Source organism: Diabrotica undecimpunctata, chromosome 4, assembly GCF_040954645.1.
Source record: "Diabrotica undecimpunctata isolate CICGRU chromosome 4, icDiaUnde3, whole genome shotgun sequence".
Taxonomy (NCBI): Eukaryota; Metazoa; Arthropoda; class Insecta; order Coleoptera; family Chrysomelidae; genus Diabrotica; species Diabrotica undecimpunctata.
This window is the reverse complement of record NC_092806.1, coordinates 19,084,349-19,111,828: the sequence shown is the minus strand read 5'-3', so window position 1 is coordinate 19,111,828 and position 27,480 is coordinate 19,084,349. Positions and strand designations below refer to the sequence as shown.

Genomic DNA, 27,480 nt, shown 5'->3' with positions numbered 1-27,480 from the left:
TTTTAAAACTACACTAAATTTTAAAAAATGAAACCGTGTTACTCCACTCTGTGTGTCATTTATTTTGTGTGTAATTAAACGCTTCCTTTTCCTTTCCAAGAAGTTGGTTTATTTTGAATGTATTAATATTGTTTTGTACCCATAAGGTAAGCAATTTTTTTGTAAAATATGCAAACTTGTAGTTCAAGCAAGCTGTTATATTAACAAACATCCATTTACATATTAATATGTATTATTACTACTGTAATGTGTATAAATAAAACTGTGAGTGAATAAGGCTCAATTTGTTTTTATTTTACTTTACCATTCTTAAAAAATTAATATTGGCGAGCTTCATTGATTCAAACAAAATGATCAATGAAATCAAACCAAATATTTCTGGGAAATTTAAAGTAGGCAACAAGGTGTTAATGGAGTAGAGTAGAGTAGAGAGTAAACTCAATAATTTAAATTCATGTTTTTATTTTCTTACATCCTAATCAAGCACCTTAAAGAAAATAAACAGCATTAAAATATCACTTGGTATTTTATAAAAATGAATGTATTATTATGTCTGGATGGCCTAAAAACAAAGGTTTACAGTTATAATTTTCAAAAGTTTTCCTGGGTGAGGGCCCCCTCCTTCCTGGGGTGTATTCCATACCCACCGGTCTGAGCTTCCCGCTTTAAGAGTTCCCACACCTAAAATTTTAGAAATTAAGCACTGGCTTCGGGCGGTGTGAAGAAGGTCTCACATATACAATCAAAGTGGAAAAGGGGTGAGATAAGACAGCTTAATGTCAACCATTCTTCAACATAAAGGAATAAACAACAGTCAAGGCGAGTGGTATCAAAGTAACTATATCCCAGCATTTCAACATTGGTCTATGGCTAGTATTTTAATACAAATACTAACATTGGAAGAGAAAAAAGCTTGGAAAAAACCTTTATAGAACTTGAAACCGAAACGAGGAGAATATGATGTATTTTAATGAAAATATGAACCAAAAAGAAACTGGATACCTTATATGTTCCAGAAAAAAAATACACAATAAAGGATATTAAAATAAGAAATTACGTATTTTAAAAAGTTCAGCAGTTCAAGTACGTAGGGGTGTATGTGGATGACAGAGTGTATGCTGGCAGACAACCACACTCACTGGAGAATACTACTACTGACTACTAAAAGACAGAAAGCTAAGAGGGAAAAGAAAACAAAATAGAAATAGTAAAGATATAGAAATAGAAAAGATATAGAAATAGTAAAGATATTTGTACCCATATGCAGATTACACAATATGCCTCACAATTAAAGATAAAGATATTTGAGAGAGAATTTTGTGATGGATTATGGGTCCAATAAAAACGGAAAATAAAGAACTGTGAAGAACAATAAAACTCGAAAGAAGCGATACACTGAAGGGAGAAAATATAGTAATATTCATTAAAATAGGGACTGAGATCTTTGTATTACATAGAACGAAGAGGACTCCCTCTCCTGATTCCTAATTCTTGATTAAGAAAGTTACGAGATGGGAATCTATTATAGAAACAGAAAGAAGGATAGAGGGAAGACTTAAAGAGAGATGGGGGGAACAAGGGACACATTAAAATAATAAAGTGAGAAACTGGAGACAACTTCTATACCTATATATACTATATAGAAAATAGTGGAAAACATATTGTAACTAAAACCAAGGTACACTTGGCAATATGTGCGAAAAGTGCGAAGTGATTCCATGCATTATGCGAATCTGCATATTGCTCGCAATTGCTCGACAACACGAATAGATTAATCTGGAGCAATTAGTGGACCGATATGTAGCAATTTAAAAAAAACGGCAATTGTTTCGGCAATATTGCTTCTAATTGTTCTATATAGTCAATATTGTTCACGAAGAACTTCTGCAATCCCCAGTAGCTAGAAATCGAAGGATTAAGTCAAGTTTTGTTGATGCAGGAATTGGTTCTCTCATATTGGTCGTCTGTTTCGTAATTAATGGGCTAACTTTATTCAAAAGAAATTAAAGTTTTTGAATAAAATAGCATTTAATTCAAAACACAATGAAGTTTGTTTCCGTCTTGCTAAAAACTTTTGCACCCACACAGATATTCTTTTTTTTTTTTTCTTTTTTTGCTTTTGACTCATGATAATAAGACTTGAATGAATAAAACAAGCGGTTGTCGCTGCTAGAAAAATGTCGTCCATGGCCAACTGAATTGCTAGCTCATGTATGAAAGAATTGTCTAGTTTCTTCGAGTTGTTACTTATTAAAAATTGTAGTTGGTAAACATTTTGTCAGATCGATGCTTGTTGCCGTTGACGTAAATTGCTTGATATTATTCTGAAGCTATTTTCTTGTGGCATTTTAAAGTAATTACTATTTAAATGGAAATAAGCCACAATTAAAGGTTAAAGTACGTTTATTGACGTTTCAATTTCCACTTCGGAAATCGTTCTCAAAATACAAACATTAGTAAATTAAACAAATTCTTAGTTTCGAAACTATCTTACCGATTTTTCTATCAGATGTCGCTATTGCGTCCATAACGAAGTCATGTTATTGTTACTTCTAATAAGACAGAGAATTTTATTTTTCACGTTGAGAACGGCTATGAATAACTATTCTGATGAGCTTTATTAAAGCGAAATACGTATCAATAGATACATAGACGCTTTGAACGTGAAATAAAATCTTTTCTGTCTTTTTCATTTTAAACAAATTCTGTTTTTTTGTTACTTAGTGAAAAATTCTTCTAATAATTTAATTTTATCTGACTTTTCTATATTGACAATTCAGACATACATTATACATTTTAAAGTAGACGACTTTAAAATGATATTGCTAATATTGTTGAGTTGCGTTCCTGGGACGACTTTACTTATAAGATAGTTTAACTTGAGAATATCCGTCAGAAAAGATCATAGCATGTAATTCGTCTTTAAAAAGACAAACACGTCATGATGACAGTAAAATTCTCCTGTTAGTGATTCCATAGTAAATTATGAGGGAAAAACCAGAAAAAAAACCTCATAATACTATCCCGACATGGTAAGTATTTGGTCGTGCATTTAGTTTACCTTCAATAAACACCAAATTCTGATTTTATATGTTTGTTATATAAAAAACAAATGATGTATCCTCTATATGTTATTGACTTACCAATACTGGTATTTTCCTTTTAATAACTTCCTCTTTCAATATGGGTAACCAGATCCTACTACATTCTGCCGAGGAATTCGCGACACAATTGGTCTCATTTAGCATAATTAGAGCCGCTTCTTTGATTTTTCTCTTTTTACCATCCGTTTCTTTTAGGACTATATTTGAATCATTCCATTGAACCCTATGTTCATTATCCCATGCGTGTTTACATATTTGAGATCTATCAAATTCTCTATTTTTAATATTGGATTGATGTTCACTTATTCTAACATTTAATGGCCTTGATGTTTCACCTAAATAAAACTGATCGCCTTCACAAGGTATTTTATAAATGCAATTCTTTGTCCTTTGTTGTTCATTGTTAGGTTTGGTTTTGGACAAAATAGATCTCAACGTGTTTGTTGTTTTGAATGTTATTGAAATGTTGAATTTATTTCCTATCCTTTTAAGCTTTTCCGATAATCATTTTATGTATGGAATTATTATCCTTGTATTATTCCTTGTATATGCTGTAGGATCTCGTTCTAAGTTGTTTTGTTCTATTCGATCGATTGTTGAAAATTCCTTATTTATAAACGATAAAGGATAATCATTTTTTAATAAAACAGATGTTAACAAATGTTTTTCCTCCAAGAACGAATTTTCGTTAGAACAAGTAATTTTGGCTCTATCGTATAAGGATTTAATAATTCCCTTTTTAATATTAATATTGTGATTTGATTTGAAATTTAAATATCTGTTGGTGTGTGTTGGTTTTCTATACACCTGAGTTTCGTATCCAGTATCGTTCTTAGAGATTAAAACATCCAGGAAAGGTAGTGTGTTATTATATTCATTTTCCATTGTAAATGTTATTGTCTCTTCTTTATCGTTTATATCATTTAGGAATGTGTCCAACAACTCTGATCCATGAGGCCATATTGAGAATACATCATCTATATGTCGGGATAGTATTATGAGGTTTTTTCCTGGTTTTTCCCTCATAATTTACTATGGAATCACAGGAGAATTTTACTGTCATCATGGCATGTGTTTGTCTTTTTAAAGACGAATTACATGCTATGATCTTTTCTGACGGATATTCTCAAGTTAAGGTTGATTTCATGTAATCGAATGAACTATCTAAGTAAAGTCGTCCCAGGAACGCAACTCAACAATATTGGCAATATCATTTTAAAGTCGTCTACTTTAAAATGTATAATGTATGTCTGAATTGTCAATATAGATGAGTCAGATAAAATTAAATTATTAGAAGAATTTTTCACTAAGTAACAAAAAAACATAATGTTTGTATTTTGAGAACGATTTCCGAAGTGGAAATTGAAACGTCAATAAACGTACTTTAACCTTTAATTGTGGCTTATTCCCATTTAAATAGTAATTAAATTGCTTGATATTTTCTCACGTCGCAATCGACCATTTGTTCATAATTGAGTAATTTTTGTTGCCCATGAAAGCGCACCTCTTAAAACTGCGGCAATCATTCCACCGGCAATGGAAAGTCCTGAATGAAAGAGCGAGTTTATTAAACGATTTTGTATTTATTAATATACCACAAATACAGTGAATTATCAATTTTGATGCGGAAAAATACGAGTATATTACGGCCTCATGCATAAATATAAATTATTATGTAATACAATCAGATGGAAAAGTAAACATAGTAACTGAACAACCTCATATGCATTAAGAACAAATTTTTATAGCCTACATTAATATTTATCTTATTAATTATGTAAATTTATGTATCTGTAACCACCGAAATAGGATGACCGGAGTTGACATCGGACTGTTTACAATATTATCGTCCGTAATTTTTTCTCCTCGCAACGATAAATCTTTCTTAAGTAACGGCTATCGATGCGGCATTAGAAAGACACAAGAAGTAGGAGGCTACAAATTAGAAACTGAGAGACGCATTTACATATAAGACCTCCGCTGGAAGCATTTACCGGTTTTCCTATTTCAATTCGACCTCAAAGAATAAATATATTGTAGGTGTTTTAAAAATAAATATACCGCCATAACATGTGCCGTATGACACAAATCGGACCCACATGTTCGGATATGTGCCTAGATTTAGTTTGAGTGTTTTCCTATACGCGCAAGGAACATTACGACGATACGCGGCAATTCAAGTATGAAGAAGATGCGGAACAAAGGTAAATTTGGATTTTTTTGTTTGTCGTCGATGTTGGTTGTTGAGAATGTTGTTGACCCCGTTTTCAAACTCGCGCCGTTATATTTTACCTAATAAAATATTATTTTTTATTATTTTCGGAAAACAAAACAAACATTTTGACGGAAATTTCTATTATAAAAACTATAGGTGAGGAGAGAAAAAAAATCTAAAAAATAATTTCTAAAAGGTAGGGTAAAAGCGGAGTAAAATTTATAAAAGTTAACTTTCTTAAAGTCGTATTTGTTTATGTCATGTAGGAATAAGTTATGCTTCCTATGACGATATAATTAGCTTGTTCGCAGTACATTTCTAAAAGGAAAATCTCAAAAAATTGATATATTGAAAAATTTTAGGAAATTTTGAAAAAATGAGCAGTGGTACGCTCTTGCCCCATTAAAGTGCCTAAACTGATGTAAGTACGTGTACTTATATTAGTTTACTTTGGGGCAAGAGCGGAATCTTTATATCTTTATTAACAAAACGGTTTTTAAAATTTTTTAAAACTCATTTTATTTAAAAAGTTACAGCGTTTTAAATGTTTGTTTTTTTTTTAACCCTTTACCGCATGAATTTTTGTTTTTTGTCAAAAATAAATTCTCAGATAAAAATTTTAATTCTATTTTACGTAAAAATATTGAAAAAAATCTATCTATAGCATTTTTCACATAAAAATGCTTGCACGTCATTCAAGATTTACGACGTCAGAACCCCACAGCGTTGCCAAAACATCAGAATAGTTAGTAAGTGAGGAATTTTTAAAATGTCAAGTATTTGTCAAACTATTATTATAACAGTAAATATACTTAGTTTTAAGACTACTGCAACACACTAAAATACATAAGAAAACATTTTAATACAAAATTATATATTCTAAATTTTAAACTTACCTCTTTTAGGGCTGTAATAGTAAAGACGTCCCGCCATTATTTCTTGTCCAAAATTATCTATCTTATATGAAAGCTTATCAGCTTTCTACATACTATTTATTTGTTTTGACATAGCACAATCATAATACACAACAATAATTAGTTTTTAAAGCTATTAGTCTAAATTTAATATATATTTATAAATACAATTTATTAATATATATTATATTATTACCAAATTGTGTAAGAAATCAAAACATAAACAAAATTCTTACTCTAAAAAAGCGGCAACACTTTATACACTTTTGCCACACGCTGAACTGTCAATAAAATTTGAAGTATTCCGGTATCAGTTGCGTACAATTATCTAATCTATTTAATTAAAATTATTATTTTGTGCAATATTAGACTTGAAGAGTTATTTCATAAAATTTATATTATTAATAATAACAAATGTTTTTGGTTATTTAATTAATATAATTCTAAAATTTTCAATATAATGATGATTACATTTTTCTGATTATTACACCATGGTTACGCCTATGAAAGATCGAGCAATTCCGTATGGGTTTCGTATTATTAGCTGTGTTAGAAACATTTGAACTCTAAGATTGACGTTCTGGAAATTTTAAATACAAGTGACGTCACTTTGTAGAAATCGTGACGTGCAAGTGTTTTACTTTAAAAAATGGTATATCTAACTATTTTGAAGCTATAGTATACACTATACAGTATGAAACTGCAAATAACAGTTTCTTTCTTTATTAATACACAACGGTATTGTGCATTTTGTGCACACTATATAATGTTTTCCCTGTACAGCCTGGAAATTTGCATCTTGACCTAGTGCTCTCATCCCAATAGGGATGATCAAGCCCATCTTTACGGATGTCTTCTTGGGGTATTTCTTTAGTGGGTCCCTTTTTTCGTCTGTTCTCGTACATCTGCTCAATGCTACTACTTGACGGTCTTCCTACTCTGTTCTGTTTAATTGGTTTTCCGGCTTTACATAGAGTATCGGCTATTGCTAGTTTGGTATCCAAAACGGGTAAATCAAATTTCTTCGCTCTTTTGGCTAATAACCAACAGTTTACGGCTGGCATGTCAATGATATGAAAAAATATTCGTAAATAATATTTCTTCGACCTGATTTTTATACGATAAGTCTACAACCCATGTAGTTGTTGTAGATTAGGGCACTGTTAGGACAAGGTATCATTTTATGTATACTTTCTTGTTTGAAAAATCTTCTTTTTTCTCCCTTTGGTTCACTTCCAGCATATGTTGACATTGTAGTAACGATTTTTTATTATCAAACCAAGACACTACACTGACATCCACATTGTCTATATTGGCTATTTTCTCTACCATATGACCTCTGCCGCGCTTCTTCATTTCTTTCTCAGCTGGCATCACAACTCCAGGAACACGATTAAGTCTTACTGTTCCCAAAGATAAAGTGCCGTCTTTTTTCAGATATATCATAAGAGGTATGCTGGTGAACCAATTGTCAAAAAACAACTTGTAATGTTGATGTTTTGGTATCGAATCTGCTAATTTGACAACCACGTTGCTGCTCATACTAAGATTTGGTGCTCCTAGAGGTACAATATTACTCTGGGAACCAGCAAACAAATTTAAAGTCTTTGAAGTCCCACTTATGTGTTTTTTTTTGGGTTATACTGCTTTAGCTGGCTTCGTGCTTCTGTTGGTATAATCTGTTCGTCTACAGCTAGAAATTCTGCTTTCAGAACCATGAGTAGTCGTCTTTGATTTGGTTCAGAACAGGTCTAATTTTGAATAATCTGTCATGTCCGGCTGATCATTTTCAATCATGTCATCATTGTTATTGAAATGCAACAAACGTTTTATTTCTTTGAATCTGTTACAGCTCATCACATCGCTAACTGTTGGGTGGCCAATATTGGCATTCCAATAGTGTCTTTTTGATGGAAGTTGAATTATCGACATGTAAATAGTAATTCCTATAAATTGTTCTATTTCATATGTTTTTGTATTAGCTGGTTTATCTGGACGTTGTTGCACTGGGTATAAATTTGATTGGTCTGTGATATGCTCTATAATACTATCAGGACAGAGAAACTTAAAAAATTGGACCGGAGTTTCTAATTGTAAAATCGAAGAATGTAAATTTTCAGAACCAGTAAATTTTGTATAATTTTCTGATCTTCTCAGATTTCCTTTCACCCAATTATGAGATTTCTTTCTTTTATATTGTAGTCTTTCAGACAAAGGTGTATCATCATCTGAGGAATCTGAGGATGTGGCAGAAATGACAGTTTCTTTGACATTGCATGGTAACTTTTCACGCTCCTCATTGTCACTATCTTGACACAATGTCATCTCATTTGTGCCGTCTTCATCGGAGAGATCTGATTCTTCACTATTAGTACTATTTGGAATTCAAACTGCATTCAGTGTAAAATAAAAGAGTTCCGGAGCCATATCTACAAAAACAATCAATGAGTCCATAACTTCATAGTGTGCCATATATAGCACAAACCCTTTTTGGGGTTTTCGAGAGACTTTAAACATTCTTAATTTTTAGTACTTACCTAAGCAGATATCTAATATCACAATACAATAAATTTCAATTTTTTCTCGCCGTAAAAAACGTTTTTACTGTGAAAAATAACCTCTAACTTCGAGCACTGTTTCACGTGGTTCAGAATTTCAACAATAATGAACTTAAAACTGCGCACGGCTGCCTATCTCGTCGTCAGAACTATGCCGCATATCTCGTGTACACTATTAGTACGTGTCAGATATGAGCTGCCGTGCAGCTACGACAAAAATTGAGTTAAAACATTAAATTGTTTTTTTTGGTTTGTGCCATTTATGGCACATGATGCGGTAAAGGGTTAAATACAAAACGAAATCATTTTTTTTTTTCTTAAACAAGTGAAAAATACTTTATTACTCAACCCTGTAACTAGAAAATGTGACTTGGAATTGAATTTCTCCCCTCCGAATTATGGTGGGCGGTGGTAAGACAGAAATAATATCCTCTCGCAAAATTTAACTTTTATCTTCAACTTGCGGATATTGAAACAATGTAAAATATTTAGTTTCAGACACTTTTCTTACAAACTTCACAATAGGTCCATCGTTAATCTTAATGATTTGGCCGACAAAAAACTTAATTGTTTTCTTTGTACAAAACCTCACGACAACCCAGTCGCTTATTTTTGGTTCATGAGGAATATCTATTCTTTCTTCTTCATATTCCTTTTGCTCATTTTCAATCATTGTTGTTAGGTCTTCGTCCTCAGATTGGGAGCTAGAAATGTTTTGTTTTCATTTTTTTACGCTTCTGGTTTTTTGGATTTTTATATTATTTTTTTTTTGTAACCTTTTAAAAGCCGCCAAACAAATCTTGTTTTTCTTCTTCTTGTTTTCTGATTCGTTCAAGCACAGCTTCTGCAGTAATAAGTTCCGCACCATTGCATATTTTACTCTTTTTCTGTTTCTCATTATTTCCCTTTTTATGCACGCTAACATAAGGTTTTTGAATGAAACAGCAGACGTTTCAGATAAAATGTTCTTGGATTCTGTTGATTTTTCCGCTACTTGAAAAATTGCTAAAATAAAAAATGGTTACTTTTTATACTGGGTACAATAATTTAAAAAAGAAACTACCTGTTACATTATCCATGTGGTATTAGGTAGGTGGTATCTGTGGTATACCAGAAGATGTGGTACTTGTTGATGGGTCTTGAATATTCACTTCAATTTCAAGAGTACAGAAAATTCTGCTTTTGGTAGTTCTATCTATCTTTACCTTTCATTACCGTCAAATCAAACGGCTGGAGAATGTGGCTGCTATGCGGCGGTAGTTTTATAATCGTCACTTGAGTATCAATTGTCATTTGGATAAGGTTTTTACTAACATGACCCACATACCCACCAAAAAACAAAAGTACTGGCCTTTCACAACCTATGGCTTGTAAAAAACTGTTTTTAAAATAGTTTTTAAAGATGTCGGTTTGCATCTGTCTATTGGGTGAGGCAGCATAGGTAGTTTCGGGAAATGCTTTTCCCTCTGGAGGCATCATACAGTGTGTAAAAGCCAAATGGAATAAATTCATTATTTAGGTTACTGTACATATTTATAAAAAATCCCGAAACACGTCAAATTTAAATTATAACTTGACATTCTTTAACGTGAAAATGCAACCCCTACCTTCAACCCACTTAGAATGACAGGTACAACCCCCAATTTTTAAAATAGGAAGTATAGGCTTGTGATATATCGTTTGAAAGGTCTTTTCATTCTCCATTCAAAAATGTTGTCGCTTTCAAGTTTATTAAGATTAATTAAGATAAAATAAATTAAAATTATGGGGAAATTCGCTAAAATATACTCAAAACTTATTTCCCGTTTAGGTCTTGATAATGAGAAAGTGAACAAAAACCATAGCAATGTGGTTTTTAGATGGTAACCATTAAAAAACTTTGAAGAATTTCCGTGGCAACGTTATTTTAACACGCATTAGTAAATTGTTTTATTTAAGTTGTCAGTATTTTAATTTAAGTAAAAAGTTCGTTCAATTCAATTCTGAAAAATGGTTAGATTAACGGAAATGCATAAAATAACAGTTTTACAAATGATTGGTTACGGAGATAACACCCGAACACAACAGGAAGTAACTCGCCTATTTCATGAGAAATTTCCTAATTTACCGCCTATATCCCAAGGAACAATAAGTAAAATAGAGAAGCAGTTTCGCGAGTTTGGTCATTTAAGGCAGATAAAAAAAAGCAGCTGCCAATGCACTGAGTGATGAACTCACATTAGATGTGTTGCTTGAGTTTCAGGAAAATCCACATACATCGAGTAGACAGGCATCCACTACATTCAATGCTAGCCATACATCGATAGTAAACATATTAAAAGAAAATAAATTGCATCCCTATAAGATGATACCTACTCAGGAGCTCATGGAAGACGATTTTGATAGGAGAACTTTTTTTTGTGAGCAAATGATGGACATGTTGGATAACAATATTATCCAATTAGAAGACGTTATGTTTTCTGATGAGTGTACTTTTTCACTTAACGGTCATGCTAATCGGCAAAATTGCCGCTACTGGGCCACGGAAAATCCTCACTGGATGAGAGAAGAACACCCTCAATACCTTCAAAAGGGTAATGTTTGGGCAGGGATTATAGGAAACAATATCATTGGTCGCTTTTTCATTGAGGGCAACTTGAATGGCAACAATTATTTGGCACTACTTCAAAATGATGTCATTCCAACGTTGGCAAATTTATATCCTCATCCAGGAAACCCTCAAGTTCCAGCGAATACGATATGGTTTCAGCAGGATGGAGCACCACCACATTACCAACTTAATGTTCGGCAGTACCTCGATACAATATTTCCCAATCGGTGGATAGGGAGGCGAGGATCGATTGAATGGTCAGCGCGATCACCTGATCTTACATTATTAGATTTCTTTTTATGGGGATATGTGAAGAGCCATGTGTACAAAACTAAACCTTCTGATTTAAATGACTTTAAAGAACGAATAACGCTTGCGATTAGGTCGATCACGCCTGTTATGTTAAATAATGTTAGAAGAAAGTTTTATTTGAGATTAGGATGTTGCCAAGACGTTCGCGGTGAACATTTTGAACATCTACTTCATTAACATTCATAGTTCTTTTTCGTGTTCTACATTTTATTACGTTTTGCATTACATTTTAGTTTTTGATTGTATTGTAGCGAATTTCGGTAACCACATGATTTTAATTTATTTTATCTTAATTAACATTTTTGAATGGAGAATGAAAAGTCCTTTCAAACGATATATCACAAGTCTATACTTCCTATTTCAAAAATTGGGGGTTGTACCTGTCATTCTAAGTGGGTTGAAGGTAGGGGTTGCATTTTCACGCTAAAGAATGTCAAGTTATAATTTAAATTTGACGTGTTTCGGGATTTTTTATAAATATGTACAGTAACCTAAATAATGAATTTATTTCATTTGGCTTTTACACACTGTATGTGTCCATTCTTGCTTCCCTTTAAATATTATCAAAGGAGGGGCTTTTTCACCTTTCGCATTGCATGCAAAAAGCACTGGTGTATTTTCTCTGCCGGTAGTGCTTGTCGTCCTGGTCACCTTGGCACCTTTTTTTCCTACGACTTTGGTTTTTGACGTATCGGAACAAAAACATGTTTCGTCCAAATTCCAAATGTAATGTGGTTTGTTTTCAATACCCAGATTCTTAATAGTTATAAAACAGCATTTTAGCATTTTACTATAGAGAAAAAAGTAATAAAACGCCAGTATAGAAACTTCGCTTCAATAATATGCTGAAGACATCCTCTAAGGCAAAAAGGGAAACGCATTCTATATTTTAGATACATAATAGCCCACCCTGCAGAAATTTAATTACATAAATTACCTGTAAAATTTTTAGTATTAAAAAATTTTATGCTCTCTTTGAAAATCCGTATCACTCGTCTTAAGTTATCTGCTAAAAGATCCGAAGCTTTAAGGCTAGCCATATTTTTTTTACCACCACATATTTGTTGACTTCAAAGCCGCATACGACTCCGTTAATAGAAATAAACTTCTACTTGCTATAGTAGAATTTCGCATTCCGTTTGATCTTGTCCGGTTAACTGAACTTACACTCACAGGTGCAGAGAGCATGGTAAAAATCCAAAACGATCTCAAGACCCTTCATTGCAAAAATGGACTAAGACAGGGTGATGGACTATCGTATCTCTTATTTAACCTGGCATTAGAAAAAATAATTCGGGAGTCGCAGATTACTACGAATGGTACTATCTTTAACAAATCAGTACAAATTGTCGGATACGCAGATGACATAGACATCATAGGTAGGTCCACAGAATCTCTGACTGAAGCATTTCGGTCGTTAAGAGCATCTGCACACAGAATGGGACTAAATATAAATGTTCAAAAGACCAAATATATATGTTGCACTAGGTCAAGTAACCCGACACCTACACGAATAATAATTGATGACCTGGAACTGGAAGGTGTTGAACCTTCATATACTTAGGGTCGCTGCTTACCAAAGATAACAACGTCAGTGAAGAAATCAAAAGAAGAATAGTGCTCGCCAATAAGTGTTACTATGGATTAAGAAGACAGATGGCCTCAAAAATGCCTAGAAAAATTAAACTGACTGTATACAAAACACTAATAAGACCAGTGCTAACATATGGTTCAGAAACTTGGACACTAACACAGAATGACCAAGAATTGCTCAAACGTTTTGAGCGAAAAATACTAAGACGAATATATGGAGGCATAAAAGAACAAGGTTTGTGGCGCAGGTGTTACAATTTTGAGTTGTATAGAAGATTTGGAGAACCTGACGTAAAATTCATTAAGGTAGCACGCCTCAGATGGATAGGTCATGTAATCAGACGAGAGGAAGATGCCATAGTCAGAAAAGTTTTTGACCGAAAAGGGCCGATCGGACAACGAAGAAGAGGAAGACCGAGACTTAGGTACCAAGACAACCTAGAAAAGAGCTAGACCTTTGGCTCATAAAGAGCTGTAACGCCACTGATGATGATGATGATATTTTTTTTAACATATGTAGTACATTTTCACTAGTCCGGTTTTCACTACCATACATTTTGTTATCGTAGAATTCAAAAACGTGTCTAAGCTAGCTTAAATGCAGATATGTTTATATTTCTTAGTGCGTTTCTATGCATAACTAGGGCATACTTTCACAGTATGTTACGAAAAAAAGGGTTATCAGTGTGTTGACTTTTCATTTTTTAAGCTTGGCTTAGATGTTAAAAATATATTTTAATAGGCCATGTAAATAATATATTCTATCTAAAAGCTAAAACACGTCGATTTCAAATTTTAATTCTTGACAATTTACAAATAAATTATTATACAGTGTGATACATACTACTACTCTCGATTCGCTCCTGTTATATTTCCGGGCAGAAGTTGCCGATTTGTTAATTTTTAATGTTTATTCTTCTTAGTTTTTTGGACATATTGCAAGAATAAGTAATGAAAAGCTTGAGAAATTTATAATTTCGGGAATCTTTGAAGGTCAGATCAAGGCACAAAGCCAGTGGCAAGACATTCTCTGAGTCTATGAGAGCAGGCCAGGATAAAAGCCGATGGAAAGAGATAGTGGCTCATATGGTGAGAAATCACGACACTTAGTAATGAGGAAACGACTTCAATATAGCTCAATTTGTGCTTCAAGAGCAACATTTTCTTCCGTTTATATATCTTCTTCGTTTTACGTCTTTTAGTTCAGTTCATTTCATCAGTATCAGTACAGTCTTCAGTATACCAGTTTGTTTGTCTTTTTTGTATATTCCCCGATAATACTAAGTAGGCTGAGTCTTATATTTTATTTGTATTTTTTTAACGTCGATACCCTAATTCTCAACTGCAGATTTACTAGTTCCTGGAAGGAGTAGGGGAGGAAGATCAATGAAGACCTGGGGGAGACGCGTAGACACAACATATTGGTGAATAGGATTGATAGTATGACCCAAAATAGAAACTTATAAGAAATATAATTAAGGAAACTGACTGTGCTACCCTTCTATTTCTTACCCAGTTCTTGATGTTGCATCTATGTCGTGTTTGTTAATTTTTCTAAGTGTTTTTATTTCTGCTGTTTCTAATATCCTTTTTGTCCTGTCTATATCAGGTTGTGTTTCTGCTGATATATTGGTCTGATGACTGATTTAAAATTCTGCCTTTCATTTCTTTCTCGATATTTTTATTTCTCCATATTGTTTGCTCTGTTCACTTGATCTTCCACTTCTGTTTCGAGCTTTCCATAGCTAAATAATGTGATTCCTAGATATTTATTCTCCATTACTTGTTCTATTATCTCACCTTCCAACTCCAATAATTTACATCTTAGTAAATTTGCTGTTATAACCATGCATTTTGTCTTTTTCTTCCCGACCTAAAACCTTGTTTTTCTGCTAGGTTATAATTTCATTCAGTTTATTTGTTATCACTTTGGTTGTTAATTTTAGTGTTGCGATGAATTCCTCTGTAATTTTCCGGGTCCGATTTGTCTCCCTTTTTGAAGAGTGGTATTAGAATGCTTGATCTGATCTGGTCCTCCGTACTTTATGCTATCATAGATCTTTGTCACGGGTGTTATTGAATGGATATTTGTGTTGGTCTTTATGGTCAAAAAATGTGTTGTTAATTCTAAGTTCGTTATTCGTGCAGAAGTTTATCATCGGTTCTCTTCTTCTTCTACTTCTTGGAGATCTTTCGATCTGTTTAATTCTGAAGCTGCCTCTGGTTAATTTCCTGGGGGGTAGATTGCCAACTATCCCTCCATCTTTTAGGTGGTCTTCCGGGAGGTCTTGAACCGGGCGGGTTCTTTTCTAGGGCAATTTTTGGGAGTCTATTCTCATCCATTCGTCTTACATGACTGTACCACATCCTGTCTCTTCTTGTTTTGCCCACTATTGTTCTTAGGTAAGAGTTAAAACCGGCAATAAATACTCCAATGAATTTAAGACCACAAAAGGCTTATTGCAGGGATGCTCTACATCTCCGACACTGTTCAAGATATTCCTCGAACAAAAAAAGACCGAATATTTAACAACAGAGTAAGAACCAGTGAGAAACTTGGAAATGGACGATAATAGGGAAATTAACGGCACTGATAAATTCAAATATTTAGGATTCATATTCTCAAAAAATGGAACCACCGAGCAAGAGATAACCAGCAGATTAGCACAAACAAGAACATGTATTAAACAAATGAACGGGGTACTGTGGGATAGACAGATTACCAGAAATACAAAGAAGAGAATTTATAACACCTTGGTACGCAGTATAATGACCTATGGAACAGAGAATTGGGTAATAAATAAACAAAACAGGTCCAAAATCACAGCAACTGAAATGGAGTTCATGAGAAGAAGCTGCAGAATGACAAAAATGGATCGCATCAGAAATGAGGAGATAAAACGAAGAATGGCAGTAGAGCAAGACATACTCAGCTACATCGAAGAAAAACGTTTAATTTGGTATGGCCATGTGAGAAGAACAGATCATACAAGGTGGAGAGCAAAGATTTCGGATTGGAGCCCAATAGAAAGGAGGAAAAGAGGTAGAGCCTGAAGATCATGGAGGGATGAAGTGGACGAGGCCATGGAAAGACGAGACCTTAGAGATGGAGAATGGCAGAACAGAAAGGACTGGAGACGTTGGCTGAAAGAAAGAAGGCGGCTACAGCTGTAAAAATCCTTGTATAGATAGATAGATGTTCTTAGGGTTTTCATCTCGGCAACCCTTAGCATCTGTTTCGTTTTGTTGGTATCTTCGCGCACTTCTATGCCATATGTCATGATCGGTCGTATGCAAGTCTTGTAGATTCTAATTTTACTATCTGTGCGCATATACGGATTTGACCAGTCTTTGGGTCGTGTCTGCTTGATATATCTATGCCCAGATATCTGAATTGCATCACCTGTTCTATGGGGTTGTTCCCAACCACTAACTTACATCTGAGCGGATCTTTTGCTATTGTCATACATTCAGTTTTGTTGGTAGAAATAGTCATATTTAGTTGGCGGCTTATTTGAAAGAACTGAAAGAGCTGTCTCTGAAGATCATCTTCTGATTCGGCAATAATTGCATCATCTGCGTAACACACCATACCAATTCTTTTGTTGCCCATTCTGTATCCGAGATTCAAAGATGTTACTTTGTTTATAATTTTGCCCATGAGTAGGTTAAACAAGAAGGGGCTTAAACTGTCGCCTTGTCTAATTCCTCCCGGTGTTAGAATATTTTCAGTGAATTCCATCATCTCCATCATCTCCACTGTAGATGTTCACCAAAATGTTAAATTCAAGTAAATTGAACCGCTCCAAATTTTCAAGACAAATCTTAGAAAAGTACAATGAATTTAATGTTGAAATTCATTAACTCTTTGTAGATTTCCGCACTGCGTATGACAGTATAAATCGTGACAAGCTAATTTAGGTTGAAAATCCAAGGAAATTTGATGGGTGCACTCTCGGCAAACACCTGCCTCAGACAAGGAGCAAACAAAAACTTGTACAACAGATGATGTATATGTATATATTATAGGTTGCACGCAACAACAATTGCTAGAGACATTCTCCTGCATAGAAAATGTTCAATTTTTTCACATGCGAAAAATCATGTCATTTTTTCGCTGTATTATTAACTATCCTTCTACCACAATTTTACAATCATCACCTTAGTCCAACCCTTGATAACCCTTCCTATTCCAGTTCAACCTCCCCTCCTTTAGAAATACAGACAGTTTTAAAATAGCAAGAAGAAAGACACTCTCTTGGTGTGTTGACTGTTGACGTATACTCTCTCTTGCCTGTTACCTATAGCTTGGTACAGACGTACCTGTCTTGCCTGTTGTCTATCGATGAGAACCGACGCTCTCTCTCCCCTATTGACTGTCGTTTGGTGACAGGGGTGTTCTCTCTACTGTTGACTGCCGCTAACTAATTATCTTTCTCCTGTTTTTAGTTACGCGAAAAATACCGCAAATACTGTTTTAAATCGTGTACAGACGCAAAATGTGCTCTATCTCGTGATCTCAGTGTTAGTACCGCGAAACACGTGTTCAGAAACCGGTACCCGAACAGATTCCGCTTATGAAAAACAACCGCGAGTGTAAGCCTGTCAATACCGCGAGTGTGTGGAACAAAAATATTGGTAAGACTTTGTATAAACTTAATTTGCTATTGTCTGTATAACCTTTTACTACATGTCCTAATTTATTTGAACCATCCCTATGTAATACAGTCCTCATTAACTGAAATTATATTCATAATTTCACATATGTACACCCTTTTTGTACAGAAAGATCCGTCAACAAGACGGAACTAGAGGTAGATTTTGATAAAACCAAATATATGCTATTAAATAGGAATAAATGGAGAGAATTAATTGAACCCCAATCTAGGGTGTGGAGCCAGTGATGATGAATATTCGTCGGGAATAGCCTTGAGTATAATCTATAAACAATATTTTCATTTTTTTTTAAATCAATATCAATTCTTTTTGTGTCAAAACTATTTTAAACAATTTAAAATATATCGAAAACTACAAACTGACTACTTAAACGATATATTTATTTTCAAAAAAAATTACCATGTGTTGGCCCCATCTGCGCACTCAATTATTCATTGACTTTATTATTTTAGTACTTGTTGAAAATTAAGTTTATTTGATATATTCCGGTAGAATCTATACATTTTGATCTATTTTTATCTTAACTTAAAACAACAATGTTGACGGCTTTAGTTCTTTTATGAAATCCGCGTGGTAATGAAAAATTAATTAACGAGGATACGAGGCGTACACTAAAAGTTTTGCATAGAGACATCTAGCGGAAGTTACTCGACTTACAATACAGGATTTTCGCAAATTTTGAACATTTCTTATGGTACACAACATCGACAGATTTAAAATCCATCTCGTAGTTTAGCGTCAAAAATTTTTCAAAATGATCATTTTCGTGAAAAAATGGAAATCTCTCGTAAAAAGTTTCATGCAATGATTTTAAGCACTTTTAAAGTGAGCCTAACTAAACAACAGTATGTCGATCGACTTCGTTTTGATTTTCGTGATAAATCACCAGAATCATCAACTGTTGACAAATGGTTTCAACAATTCGAGCATGGACACAGCTGTTGTCCTGGAAAACATTGATGCTTTGAGCAGCACGATTGAAGCAGATCGGCATGTTACCAATCCTGAGATTTGTGTAACATTGGCTATATGCATGAGTTAAATAGGCATAGTGTCGATTAGTGCTGCGCCACACTCAAACATAATTATAAATTGAAAAAGGAGTCTTTTAAAAACTAGCTGAGGTAAAATTTTTGGTTAACATATAAGTTTTTTAAACGATGGTATACAGCCAACTACTGGGGTTTTCCCATTAATTTTGATATATATTATTTCCTTTTGTTTGAATAAATTTTGTAATCTTATGTACACTTTGTAATGTTTGTATTTTTACTAAATTGCTTTTATTGTAAGAACTTTTTCTAAGAACTAATTCATGTGGATGTTATTTTTATTTTTTTTACTTTTTAAGAAAATTTGTTTTATATTATATTATTATTGATATCATTGTATAATAATAATAATAATAAATAACTCTTCAAGAGTCTCCTATGCAACCGACATTTAATAGTTAGTTGATTATTAGTGATATGATTTTAATGAAACCACGCAGTTTTTTTTTAATATCTATACTTTTCTTTTCAGGAGAAATATCGCCCGGTCCTTCCAGCGTCCAACCACCATGGGAGCGAGCCATCACGCCCAACAAAGTACCATACTATATAAATCACAGCACGGAAACTACCCACTGGGACCATCCGCAAATGTTAGACTTAGCCGCTTGTCTTCTCCAACTTAACGAAGTTCGTTTTTCCGCTTACCGAACAGCTTTGAAGCTGCGCGCCATCCAGAAGAAGCTATGTCTTGATCTCGTTAGTATAAGTGGTGCTTCGGAGGCCTTCGACTTACATGGTTTGAGAGCTCAAAATGACAAAATACTAGACGTCGCTGACATGGTGTTGGTGTTGCGAGCGATATTCGGAAATATTATCGCTAATGAAACTGTTCAGATTGATGTACCCCTTTGTGTGGACTTAGCGTTAAATTGGTTGTTGAATGTGTACGATAGTCAACGCACAGGACAAATTAGAGTACTTAGTTTTAAGGTAAAGCAATTTTTTTTATATTTTATAGTTGTATTTTATCTAATAATTTAGTGGAAAAATAGGTAGTGCAAATTTTAGAGTGAGGTGAAAAAGAAAATCAAAGTTGCTAATCTATACCCATTTACCAAATCATGCTTTTGATATATATGTAATCACTTTTTAAGATCTCCATCTATATCACAGTTTGTTTAAAATAGTCAGACGCGATATATTCAAGAATAATCTCGTGAAACTGTCGTAACTAAGAAACTCCATCCTTTTTTGTCCTTCGATTTCATTTTCCAATTTGTAATATGTATAAAGCATTTTTAGATCCTCTTCCACGTCCGTTTTCCATCTTGTTCTGGTTGACCTCTCCTCTTACGTCCTCCTATTGTACTTAAGATTATTATTTTCGGCAGTCTGCCCTCTGACATCCTCTGGACATACCCTAGCCTTTTCAGTCATTGTGTCTTCATCACCATTGGTATTCTGGGCTTTCCATATAACTCTTCTATAACTAAAGGCCTATAATTTTTTACTGTTTTATAGTATACTACAGTTATATATTATAATATACAAAGGTTTAAAATAATAATCAAGGTCTTTGTACAACAAGAAAACTTTTATGTTGTTTACACTACATCATCTGAGTCATCAGCACTACTCTCATTGTCCTTTTCAGCCGGTGTGCTTTCTTTAAATAAAAGTACTGAAACAAGTCTCTCACGTCATTTATTTTAGACTGATTAATAGAAATCCGAGGCAAAGGTGTAAGAGTAAGGTCAAGTGACAATGTTTTTTCACATTTAAAAGGGGTATACATTTCAAAGTAGGTTTTAGAAGCAGCCAGTGTCCCACAAGGTTTATACTTCAGCACGCAATACTGTTGTATTTTAAACTCACAATCCTTCAGGCTTCTTTAAAAAATAAGGAAGAAGTGCTGCATTCCAGTCATATATTATAGAGGAGTCATGTTTGAGGCAGAAAGGAGAAGGAGTTTGTCTGCACTGTACGATTGTTTCTAGGTAGACTTTGGGTTCCTCGACATCTTGAACACTTTTTAAGGCCTATAACCTTTAAGATCTTATAACCCCAAAATTTCTGTCGCACTGACTAAAGGAGTGTCCACGAACAGGATAAATATGTGTCACTTCGACTCTGTATAGTTTTGATATCCAAGAACAAAACCATAACAAAGTCTGATTTTTATTTTGGTCTTCAGCTGCATCTGATAGAATAACAATATGCTTGGTATTAGGATAATCTGCTAATTTATTGTGAATACAGTCAAAGATGAATGAAGCAACTCTACTTGCTCCCTGTTTACATTGAGATTCTATGAAGGAGTATACATATGATGATCTCTCATTATGCACGTGTATATTGAATACGTACATCCATAAAAGTCTTTTATAGAACTGTTTTGTTATGCTGAGCTTTGGCAACGGTAGATTTTGTGCGTAATCAAATTCAAGGACAAGAATGCCACTATCATCTGTTGCCTTTCTCAAGTAATCATTTTTTAGCTTGGAATACGCCTCGAGTCTTTTTAATGGAGATTGTAATCAACACAGCATTCATCATTCCGGTTCTTTTCTAGTTTTTTAGTTAGATTTCACACGACAATAAATCACATGTGTCAGTCTTCGGTTTTTTGAACGTAAAATTAGTTTCTCTGAAAAACTTGAAATAGGTCTTGTATTTCATGGTAAGATTATTCCCAGTAGTGTCTTTAAATAACTTTTGAAACTGCTCAAAAATGTTCTTAATCGTTAGCTCTGGTTGTCGAAGTACAATCTGTCTACAAGACTGACAGATAACAACATAAAGAGTTCAATTCTGTGTTCTCCGGAAGAAGGGCCCATAGGCCTATAGGCCCTTATTCATTCTAGCCACCGCCTCAATTATACAAAACTAAAAAAAAACATATACAGGAAGAAACATCAGTTAACATTGAAGGAGAACAGAGTCAAATATATCGTGATAGAGTAGAAATCGTACAAACAGCTATTAGCAAATTAAAAAATGGAAAATCATGCGGACCAGTGGGAGTGAGATTTATTGACTCATAAAGAGTGAGATTTATTTTCGTTCTTTTGTTTGGTCCATAAATTTTATCTGTACCAGTAATAGAGTGATTCCGCTTCTTCTCACTTTCTATAAATTCGCTTTTCTCTCTACATTATGTTCATCATCGTTGAATCTGTCCTGTTCCGAGTCATAATCTCATTTCTTGTTCGTAAGGGCGCTGGTTATCATATATTTTATCGAATGTAACACTTCATTTTTATTGTAGAAACTTAACATAACGTGTTACTGTTTTTAGGTTGGATTAACACTTTTGTCTAAAGGACATTTAGAAGATAAATATCGGTATTTGTTCCGATTGATAGCCGATCCACAGCAAAAAGCCGACCAACGAAAACTTGGACTGTTATTACATGATATTTTGCAAGTACCCAGGCAGCTAGGAGAAGTAGCAGCCTTTGGAGGTTCTAATATAGAACCAAGTGTCCGCAGTTGCTTGGGAGAACGAGAAGACTTGGAAGCCACACACTTTTTAACGTGGTTGAAACAGGAACCACAGGTAAGATTATTAGATTTAATTTTTTATGTACTAGACAACTAACAATTTACATTTTAGTCCTTAGTTTGGCTACCTGTTCTTCATCGTCTCGCAGCGGCAGAAAATGCCAAGCACCAAGCTAAATGCAACTCTTGCAAGCAGTTTCCAATTGTCGGCCTCAGATATCGCTGTTTAAAGTGCTTTAACTTCGATATGTGTCAATCCTGTTTCTTCTCGGGCCGCTTGACGAAAGGACACAAATTGAACCATCCAATGCACGAGTACTGTGCGGCGACGACTTCAGTTGAAGACGTCAGAGACTTCACAAAAGCTCTAAAAAATAAATTTAAGAGTAAAAGGTACTTCACGAAACATCCGAGGATGGGATATTTACCAGTAAGATCGGTTTTAGAAGGAGATGAATTGGAAAGTCCTGTAGCATCGCCACAGCATAACGATATGCATTCCAGGTAAGAACTGAATTTTATACCATTATTGTTCAAACAACGTTTTTTATTAAAAATAATATTTTTTGAAGTGAAAACTTCTATAGTCAGGGCCAGAGAAAATATACTCTTTTAGATGGGGAAAAATCTCAACTTCGCGTTAGCGTCAAATCGGCTAATGTAATGTAAATTGCTCATAAACCAATTGCAATTCTCTTACCCATCTGTCTTTCTTTTTATTGAAAGAAAAATTCTGGATTCTTAATACTTGCTTTACGCCGAAAGCAATTATTTTTTTTTTGATAAAAAAATCTGCTATTCTTGAGCAGGCAATTCACACAAGGAGAGGAAATTATAAAAACTACTTATTTCTTTCAGATTAGAAATCTACGCCAGTCGTTTAGCCGAAGTAGAACTTCGAGCCGCTTCTCCGGAAGATGAACATCGTCTCATAGCTGACTACTGTCATTCCTTGGAGGGCGCTCCCGCCAGCCCTGGTCAGTTGATGCTGGTCATCGACGAAGAACAGAGAGCTGAGCTCCAAGAGATGATTAGAGAATTAGAAGTTGAAAATCAAGCTTTACTACAGGAGTACGATCAGCTTCAGCGGGGCAGTAATCCTATTCCACAACCTCAGCCGCAACATGACGTTTTAGCTGAAGCTAGGCTGTTAAGGTAACATACATACAGATTTTATAATTTTACTTCAGCCTTGTACCACGAAACTAATGAGAGATTTTAACACTTATGTACATTGAGATATATATATATATATATATATATATATATATATATATATATATATATATATATATATATATATATATATATATATATATATATGTATATGTGTGTGTTTTTTCAGGCAACACAAAGGTAGACTGGAAGCCCGCATGCAGATCCTTGAAGACCACAACAGGCAACTCGAAGCACAACTGCAACGTCTGCGACAGCTCCTCGACGAACCTGGCCCCACCTCAACGTTACAGACTCGTAGCGTAACAGCGTCACAATTGAACCAAGACACTCCTGGTAGAATTAATCAGCCCCCTCCTCCTGCCGACCATCGTTAATGTTTTTCCAAATTAGGTTAGGTTAAGAAAAATTTTTGACTGATTGATTGTTGTGGCGAGATGTGATGTCCTATCCAGCACTCGTGGTTCGGTTTTCGAATAGATTCTAAAATGTTTTTTTTAATTGTGTTCTCTCTTGAATAGTACAATTTTTACAAATTTGCGTAAGTGTTTGTTAAAAAAACGTACCCAAGTTATGATTCTGCTTACGAGAATGATACTCTATAAATCCTTCTGACAAATTTCTAATATATATTTGCTATTAATGGCTGTCATAACTATAGTCCATAATAAAGTATATGGCTTTCTACAATAAAATAAAAATAAAATACCCAGAACATAAGACAGCGTGAATGTAGAACTTGGATGCTCTGATAATTCTTGTATTACTACTTTAAAGTTGAAAAAATTTTTAGTATCTTATATCATTCAGGGCAACTAACAGCCGGTTTCGTAAAGAATGTATTAAAGATGTTTTGGAAGAGTTGTAGTTAAACTAATGTTTCCTTTAAATTATATGTGGTTTTATATGTTTAAGAAAAACAAAAGTTGGTGAGTAAAACACTGATAATGAATTATATGATTTTGGAAATTCTACCCTGAACGAGGGTAAAATTATTGGCATTATGTGAAGACACACAACTAAGAATTATAAATTTATACACTGGGGTAAGCAATCCCCATTTTTTGATGGCAGTAGATCCTCAATGAGTCTTCTAAACAGCGTTTTAGGCATGCTGTCAAAAGAGTAGATTTTTTCCAATAGCAAATGTGGATCACATCACCAACTCTAATTATAGCTACTAAATTAAATCAAAAATACTAAAAAAGAAAGTACAAAAATATCACTTGGTTGTGGGACCTTCATACCATATCCTCTTCTTTCATCAGTGGCGTAACAATAAGGTGACACAACTGACAAAATGCCATGGGCTCCAGGTCTGGGGTTGCGATCCCAGAAGCCACCTAACATTTTTAATTAAAATGTAAATTTTATATAAGTACTTAAAATCAATTAAAGTTGAACAACCAAAGACCATATACTTATTCAAATTAATAATTAAGATTTAAACGCATTCATAAAAAAGGATCAATTTTAGAATGTTTGAATTGGTTGTTTCATTTCTTTGCTTCATTTCTTTGTCGCGGTACTTAGATGGCGCGGGTGATCTCATGACTCTCATGACAGTGGGTCATTTGTGTCTTTGATTTTTCTTAATTTTATTTTTATTGTACCTTCAAATAAAGACAAAGTAAATTTAATTGCGAAAGTTGGATATCAAATATGTCTAGTTCTAGAAAATATCTGAGTGAGAACGGAAAACGAAAAAGTAAAAGAAAGTATTTAAGTACTTTAACAATGATGAGTTTATTGATGAAAAAACAAGTAAGCAGTGCTCTGAAAGTGAAAAATTGGACTTAACTAAACGTAGCAGTATGGCAGATGCAGCACCTGATGCCAGTGTATATCCAGAACGACCACAACAAGGTACTAGTAAAAATCAAAGTGAATTATGTTTTAGTGTGAATACTATTGCATCTTTACTATATATTACTGATAAGGGTAATTTCAAAGAACTAAATGATCAAGTGAAACAGTTTATGATAGAAAACGGACATTTTAAACCTAAGGGCTCTTTCTTAGAAGACTGATAATAGGACTTTCCTAGAGAAACATTACTAATATTGTTTCCTATAAGTCTGGTTGTGAAACTCGAAGGTACAGACCTATCCTATTTCTTAAGATTTCAGAAGGATTATTGTGTACCGTATTGGTTATTCGCAAATCAGGCATCTAAAAAATACAGAAGGTTTGGATGCAAGGCTATGACGACTGGAAACATATTGTAGAAACATCTAGATGAAGAGTAAGAGTCCATGGTCAAGAAAGAAAAATCTTTTTGGCGCCAAGTACTCTCTAGATCCCTTGATGTGACTAACGCTTTCAACGTCTCCTATCACACTATCTTCAGTGACACCAGAAAAAGAAGATTTCATAATTATTCTTAAAGTATCGTGCATCTATAGTGCGTTGGCCAGACATCTGTCGTTTTGCGGCATGCAAAAGCTCGCCAGTATTATTTATAGTGATTTTATACTACTTTTTTATTTAATGTTATGATATACAGCCAACCACTGAGATTTTTTCCGTAGTGAGCTTAATACTGATACTCTCGTCAGTGTTGCCACATTTACCACTTATACACACTAATACTATATGTCTAATAGAAAAATTAACGCACTTGTATTATAAAATTGTCCCTTGAACTTAATGATAACGTCTTTTTGTTGAATAATTGTTAAAAGACAATCAGAAAAAAGTAATTGTCGCTTTATAATCCTTCCAAAATCCAAAAGAGACCATAGCCATTAGCAACCTTAACAAGATAGGATAGATTCCAGAATCTCGTCAAATTATTTTCCTTTGTTTTGCACAAAAATACAAGGCTGATTATCCAAAGTATCTCATATACGTTAAAAAAACTATAAAAAAACAATTATTTGTAAAAATATGGTTCGTTAAACAGTATCTAAGAATAGGCATGTGATAAGTTATTTACGGAAAGAAAAATTGTTCAGGATTCATGCTGTTCATTTTGGTAGTTAATAAATAGTTTATTTGATGGTCTTTTAATGATCTAAAATCAAAAAATATATGCTTTTCTGTGGAGGTGTTCTGTAATAATAAATTGTTTTCTGAGAGGTAGATTATTACGACAGTTGCCGCATTGCCTCTTTGATATTATGTGCCGCAATTGTAGACGAAACGCCATGAAAAAATAATTCTAGTCCAGGGACTGTAAAACTCGCAAGCGATGCATCATTGTATTGATTTAAAAAGGTTCTTAATTAAAGAATAAAAAATCACCAGGAGAGGATAGAATACCGAACGAACTCCTAAATTACGAAGTACCAGATCTGACCAAACAACTATTAAAGTTAATCGAAAAAATAATAGAACAATAGAGAATTCCTCAAGAATGGATATCAAGCATACTAATACCTCTCTTCAAAAAGGGAAACCAATCGGACCCGGAAAATTACAGAGGAATTAATTTATTAAACACAACATTAAAATTAACAACCAAAGTGATAACAAATAAATTGAATGAAATTATAACACTAGCAGAAGAACAACAAGGTTTCAGGTCGGGAAGATCATGCACCGACGCTATATTTATAATGAGGCAAATGCTCGAGAAATCATTAGAATACAAGAAACCGGCATATCTATGTTTCGTGGACCTTAAGACGGCATTTGACCGGGTCAAATTAAAGGACGTTATCCAGTTATTGTACGTAAGAGAGATACCTCTAGGAATAATCAAAACGATCGAAAATATTTACCAAAACAACACAATAAAAGTAAAAGTGGAAGAAGATCTAGTCTACCCTATTGAAGCTGGCAATAGGATAAGATAAGGAGATTCCCTGAGTCCTCTATTCTTGAACCTGATTATAGAT

At 34.0% G+C, this 27,480-nt stretch overlaps 1 protein-coding gene across 5 annotated transcripts in view; it reads left to right on the top strand.

Annotated features, from left to right (window-relative positions):
• Dys (Dystrophin) overlaps positions 1 to 24,178 on the top strand; it is a 48,180-nt gene extending 24,002 nt beyond the window's left edge. For all 5 annotated transcript variants that reach the window (XM_072529073.1, XM_072529072.1, XM_072529071.1 and 2 more), the window contains exons 7-11: positions 19,488 to 19,948; positions 22,257 to 22,517; positions 22,575 to 22,966; positions 23,321 to 23,617; positions 23,808 to 24,178. In XM_072529073.1, the coding sequence (XP_072385174.1) occupies positions 19,488 to 19,948; positions 22,257 to 22,517; positions 22,575 to 22,966; positions 23,321 to 23,617; positions 23,808 to 24,015 (1,619 nt within the window). In that variant the 3' untranslated portion in view covers positions 24,016 to 24,178. The remainder of the gene's footprint in view (positions 1 to 19,487; positions 19,949 to 22,256; positions 22,518 to 22,574; positions 22,967 to 23,320; positions 23,618 to 23,807) is intronic.
• Positions 24,179 to 27,480: the final 3,302 nt, after the last annotated feature.